Raw genomic sequence first — 6,431 nt, forward strand, 5'->3', positions numbered from 1 at the left:
GTGCACCTGAAGACTAATTTTTCAGGAGTGTTTAATTAGGGTTGGAACAAAACTCTGCAGGACAGTGGCCCTCCAGGACCAGGGTTCCCCACCCCTGCTTTAGACTGTACTACCACCATTCACAGTCAGTCTCTGCCTGGAGCAGAAGTTCATCAGAGACCTCCTGCTCAGCGGCCTCTTCTACCTTCTGCAGGGCATCCAGGTAAGCCGTGTCATCGGTCGAGTCGTCCCAATCCTCAAGGTCCTTACCCCAGGCAGCTGGGGATGACTCCTGCACCGTCACCTGCGCTGCTGAAGCAGTCACAGTTACAGAGCTCTGTGCAAGCTCAATGTTGCCCAGTTCATCTGTTAAGTATGCCTGATCCTCTTCATCCTTATGATAAAGAAAATTATACCTGTACATTACATGTCAAGTCAAAATAACGTGTTCAAGGGTGAGTTCATGCAAAAATGTATATCATTATTATTTACTCACTCACATGTGAGTCAAACCCCCATTGTGACCACCACTTTAAGCCTTGAAAAGACGCCAAAGCGTCTTTAAATAACTCCACAGGACACGTGCTATATAAATTACAAGTGTGCATTCTACATGGCAAAACAAAAATCTGTCCTTTGGTTTCCAAAAACTAAGAAAGCCATTGGGGGTTTGAACAGCATGAGGGTAAGTAAATAATGACAAAATTTTCATTTTTGTCGGATTTATTACTTTAATGTAAATTTCAAGTGTCTCTAGCGGAGTACATATGTTTATATTAGACATGTGAGATGAGGACTGACTGACCTCCATCAGTATATGACTCATGCAGATTTCCTTCGGCAGTGAGTAGCCTTGAAATGCAGAGAAATTGCATCAGGTTAGATGTACAGTCATCTGATTTGACAGCTAGTAATTTCATATAATCTGAACCCTTTAAAATGTTATATTATTATCCACAAACTTTTCATATCTAATGCCAAACAAAACTAAAGTTGAGTCTGAACGTCTGAGTTTACTTTAAAATCTGTGATTACAATCTAAGATAAACATGGACATCAATTACCTTTTAGAATTTTAACACATTAAACAAAAATAATAATGTTGAATGAAAAATGACAATTTTATTTAATAAATTGCTTTGTGGATGCTGGAATAACATGAGGTTTTAGATAAAGAAGGTATGATACGGTGTTATTTATCTCTATTTGGCATACTTGAGGATCTGTAATTCTGTTTCCGGCAATCAGGGTCATGGCATCTCTGATACCACACTTCCTCTTTGAGATCCACCACAATCCTAACAAAAAACAATAAAAAGACCACACACACACAATGGGATGGTTTCCCGGACAGGGTTTTGTATGGAAATGTTAAATTTTAGCTTTGCAATGCAGCTCCGCATCCGAAAATGACTGACCTGAACCCACATTATTTACCCCCTAGTGGATGTGCTACCACAAATAAACTGCAAGTATGCGGGAAACACTGTGTACTGTGTAAATGACTTATGAATATGGACACTCACATGATATTGTTGCTCTTGTGGAAACGATTCACATTTTGGCACCAGCGAAATTTCCCAATATCATAAACTAGCAGCTGCTCAGACGCAAAGTAGTTCCATCGTCGAATGTCTGTTAAATATTAAAACACGTCTGTTAGGTTAGATGTTTTACATTTAGTGTCTCAATATATTTTGAAATAAAGCACAGTGCATAAAAAAAACATCAGCAAAATTCTTTGTTACTGTTGCTTACGTCCTTGAATTCCATCCTTGCAAATGACCGTCAACACGAAATCATCCACATCTTTAAATGGAGACGGCTGCTGTTCACCCACCAGGTCTACATGGAGGACGAAATGATACAGTAGCACAACATATTCAAGATGCTAAATGTGTTTCATGCAATTTCAGTATGGCAGCACTGCTAAACATTGTACTAGCCTAGCTGTATGTTAACTTGGTATTACAGATGTTCATATTACCAGAATTGTGTGACTGTCTCTGCGGGGTCAAATGGGGAGATTCTGCTGTACTCTTCTCAAGCATATTGTACGTCAAAATCCTCTGTCCTGTGTAACTGGTGACAAAAAAGCCAGTGTTTTAGTGTGTGTGAGACAGAGAGAATGATCAAAAACACAATAATAGATTCAATCACAGTGTGACTAGTTTACACATTATTCTAGGTGTAAATAAATAGTAGGACAGTCACTGTTATCATCACCTGATGTTGGTGATCAAAGAAGCTAGAAATATGCTTTCTTCTTCTGTGTTTTGCCCGGAAGACTTTGTGATATATTCGTTATCCTCTGCAACAGTGAAGGCAGCATTCTTCCCCAGTTTGGAAGACTTGTAGAGGCGAAAGTTCCTGTTCTTGGTGTAGACACCTTCAATGGAGTATGGTCATAACATCAAGGACTTAATTTTTTTTATCTTAAATTTCGCTTATTTTAAATGTTTTAATACATTCACCCACCTTATATTAAATATTTACTATGTTTCTATACAAAAAGCTATTTTAAAGCAAATTCTTTTTTTAAAACAACGAGAGAAAAAAATATAAATTTTGTTCCAAGCCAGATTTTACATTGATGATTTACATTAACAAATATTGTATTATTGTACATTATTGTCAATAACCGTAGTCTTTCACTTCAACAACACAACATAACATATTTTAACCTATTTATGACACTGGACCACAACAAAACCAGTCATAGGGGTCCTTTTTTAAAATGAGATGTATACATTATCTGAACGAATAAATATGCTTTTCATTAATGTATTGTTTGTTAAATGAATATTCCATTTTTTTTAAAGAAAAATCCAGATAATTTACTCACCACCATGTCATCCAAAATGTTGATGTCTTTCTTTGTTCAGTCGAGAAGAAATTATGTTTTTGAGGAAAACATTGCAGGATTTTTCTAATTTTAATGGACTTTAATAGACACCAACAATTAACACTTAACTCAACACGTAACAGTTTTTTTCAACGGAGTTTCAAAGGACTCTAAACGATCCCAAACGAGGCATAAGGGTCTTATCTAGCAAAACGATTGTCATTTTTAACAATAAAAAAAACAAATATACACTTTTAAAGCACAACTTCTCGTCTAGATCAGGTCCAGCGCGACCTAACGTAAATGCGTAGTGACGTAGGGAGGTCACGTGTTACATATATAAAACGGACATTTGCAGACCATTTTAAACAATAAACTGACACAAATACATTAATTAGTATCAGTTGACATCCAACAACGTAGGAACGGTCCTGTTTCTCAACACTTGTAAACACTGGGGCGGAGTTTCACGTTCGTCCTCTGTGACCTCTTGACGTCATGACGTATTGCGTAGGGTCACGTTGGCGCACCACGACCTGATCTAAACAAGAAGTTGTGCTTTAAAAGTGTATATTTGTTATTTTTATTGTCAAAAATGACAATCGTTTTGCTAGATAAGACTCTTATGCCTCGTTTGGGATCGTTTATAGTCCTTTGAAACTCAGTTGAAAAAAACTGTTACGTGTTGATTTAAGTGTTAATTGTTGGTGTCTATTAAAGTCCATTAAAATGAGAAAAATCCTGCAATGTTTTTCTCAAAAAACAATTTCTTCTCGACTGAACAAAGAAAGACATCAGCATTTTGGATGACATGGTGATGAGTAAATTATCTGGATTTTTCTTTTAAGAAAAAGGAATATTCTTTTAAGATGGGCTGCGTACCACCATGTATTGCCAAAAGATTAGATTATAAAATCTTACCAAGGTCAACAAAAAGTTGTTCTGGTCCATTTTTACTCTTCACTATTAGAAAGCTGAGATCCTTCTTTTCAAACTTTCTCCTCTTGGCCTCAGAACATTCCACATCATCTCTGCTCTCTCCTGAATCGACTGCAACTGTGAGTGCCTCTTTGCTGTTTTAAACATTTGTTTGACAATAAAAACCAAAATGACTGTATAAACACAAGACTGTATGGTTCAATCTTATGACAGCTGTCTTGATAATTGTCATCTCACCTTTTCTGAAGGCTGTTCAAAGCAGGATGTAGGATAGCATGAATAAATTGACCTGTAATCATGCACACACATGTATTAGTGTTTTAAAGCATGACAAGCGTCTTGGCAGCCAACCTGGCAGACCTTAGTACCAAAAATATGCGTTTTTGAATCAACATGCATATTTTAAATAGTTAAAAAAGCTAGCAGAAAACTTGATCTAAAACGCAGCTCCTGTAATGCAAGCTACAAACTTACCTGCATGGGAGTTGTCTTTAAATGCAGCATTGGGGAGCATGAAGATGAGATGGCGGCTGAACTTCTCAGAGGTGCTGGAGTCCAGATTAAGGACGTCTTTTGCAGAACAGTTTAGACCATATACCTCTTCTAGCTTCTCACACACATACTGTTGTAGGAGAAAATTTTCTTAAAGTTTTATTCATAGCCTGGCACTTGCCATTATGATGACCATAACATTCCATCTTAAGGTTAGAACTGCCACTTTTCCCTATTTTCTGGAATAACAATTCTCGGAAAACTAAACTTCTATTTCTATTATTTATTATGTAGCCATTTGTTTTTGAACAGAACTACAAAGAACAGGGTGGGAATTTAATGACCATAGATCCCGTGCATGTAAATGTCATAGGAAGCATGACATAGTGACATACATGCACTATCCACCAGACCTTTTTCCCTGCTTTAATCTGCGTCTATTAGATTAGATTTCATTAATTAAATCTTTATGTTACCATGTAAGCCACACCAATGAGTCTCATTTAACATCTCAGCATAAAAATTCACATATGGTTGTAGAAATAAAACAAATATGTAACATAATAAATGTATTGCTGAATTCATTAAGTTTAAACCCAAGTCAAGCAATCACAAGCATAAATCAGTCTACTTTAAACATTGTTAACAACATCCGTTTACCTGAATTAATTTGGCCACCATCATCTTGCCATCCAGGTGTAGGTTGGAGGCTTTGTGAAACTCCAAGTCAAAATAGAGTTTGCAGACGGCCCCATCGAGAATGACCTCATAGCAGTGCATCAGAGACTGTCTGTGAGTCCTGAGGAGACACATGACATTTACATTTATGCATTTGGCAGATGTTTTTATCCAAACTTACTAGAGTGCATTACTCATAGAATAATGCATCTAAACACAAATTCACTGTTCTGAGAATATTAACAAGGCTTAACATTTAGCAAATCCATAGCACAGGTAATGTAAAGTATGCAACCAATATTGATGTAAACAGGTTTTAATGTATTTCAACCTCATCCTCAGATACCTGTAATAGTGCCAAAGTTCACTGTAGCTGGTCACTAGGAAAATTCTTTGTCCAGCATCACTGCCTTCCTTCTCCAGTGAAAATATATGCACATCCTGCCACATAAAGAGAACCAAAAACTTTACAAACAGCTCCGGTTATACTTTGTTAAACAGATAAACAACTGTTGTCTGTACTTGTTTAATGTGCTGCTGAAGGAAAACAATGGCTGCGCTTTGGCGAGGGAAGAGTCTCCACACAGAGGATGGCTGCCATGGGCGGGACAGACGTGGCTTATATGGACAGCACAGAGGGGCGGACTGGAAGGATAAGGCTCTTTGCTCCAGAGACTTCAGTCTGTCCTGCCACTTCACCCCAGCCATACTACACAACTGTACTTGGATTAATTCCCACTCATGTTCTGTGATCAGCAGAGAACAGTATACAGCTTAAGAGAAGAGTCACCTGTAAGCAAACAGAGTACAACTCATACTATGGTTCATACAGTGAAAACAATGGTACATTTTTGGTTATTATTGTTTTATTTTTTACAAATACCATAGTTAAAACTATGATTACTATAGTGAAATCATCGCGTATTCTCTTAAGGGTACGGGTGCAGTAAGTTATAAAAACATACTGTACAAATATTTATACAGAGACAAACAGGCAGACTGACATTTTCAAGGAGTGACAACAGCAGATGTGAACTGTCAAAGGAAACAATAAAACATTCACTGTGTAGAATATTACCTTAAAAACACTCGCCGGACAAATGTACAGTCACGAATTGATGCCTTAAATTATTTTTACTCGCTTACTTTTACATCCCTTTGATATCTAGCGCGTTAACGGTTTCAAGTAGTTTTGCACCACTAGGTATAAACATTACATTCATTACCTCACTAGTCGCTATTTTTGAGGAACGCGCGAATTTGCGCGTCATAGAAACGGATGTTGCGCATGTGCTACCCGACGCAGATCCTACTATAATAAGGGCATTCAGACCAAAATATCAAAATGAACCAATTTTAGACCAACGCATTCAACAAAATTTTGCAATTATTATTATTAATAATAATAATCCACAGTTAAAATCAGTAAATTCTATTTTCAGTAAATTTCAATAAAATCTGTAAAATGTATTAATGAAATTATCTTTTTTTTGCAACA

The 6,431-nt window shown here is 36.9% G+C and overlaps 1 protein-coding gene across 1 annotated transcript; it reads right to left on the minus strand.

Moving 5' to 3' along the window:
• Positions 1-6: 6 nt before the first annotated feature.
• Positions 7-6,173, minus strand: primpol (primase and polymerase (DNA-directed)). Its single transcript, XM_065254674.1, has 14 exons — positions 6,012-6,173; positions 5,456-5,723; positions 5,280-5,374; positions 4,916-5,054; positions 4,238-4,385; positions 4,001-4,052; positions 3,746-3,897; positions 2,206-2,368; positions 1,967-2,061; positions 1,738-1,824; positions 1,506-1,614; positions 1,195-1,277; positions 785-831; positions 7-373 (listed from the first exon to the last, which is right to left on the minus strand). Exons 2-14 carry the CDS (start codon positions 5,639-5,641, stop codon positions 110-112), a joined length of 1,620 nt encoding a protein of 539 aa, XP_065110746.1. The 5' UTR covers positions 5,642-5,723; positions 6,012-6,173; the 3' UTR covers positions 7-109.
• Positions 6,174-6,431: the final 258 nt, after the last annotated feature.

Source organism: Paramisgurnus dabryanus, chromosome 4, assembly GCF_030506205.2.
Source record: "Paramisgurnus dabryanus chromosome 4, PD_genome_1.1, whole genome shotgun sequence".
Taxonomy (NCBI): domain Eukaryota; kingdom Metazoa; phylum Chordata; class Actinopteri; order Cypriniformes; family Cobitidae; genus Paramisgurnus; species Paramisgurnus dabryanus.

Excerpts from the sequence above, each read along its gene's own strand:
- primpol (XM_065254674.1), bottom strand. The coding sequence starts at position 5,641 with ATGGCTGGGGTGAAGTGGCAGGACAGACTGAAGTCTCTGGAGCAAAGA. Across the intron at positions 4,053-4,237 it reads TAAAGACAACTCCCATGCAG|GTCAATTTATTCATGCTATC; the intron begins GTAAGTTTGTAG and ends GCATGATTACAG. Across the intron at positions 1,615-1,737 it reads CAAGGATGGAATTCAAGGAC|ACATTCGACGATGGAACTAC; the intron begins GTAAGCAACAGT and ends AATATTTAACAG.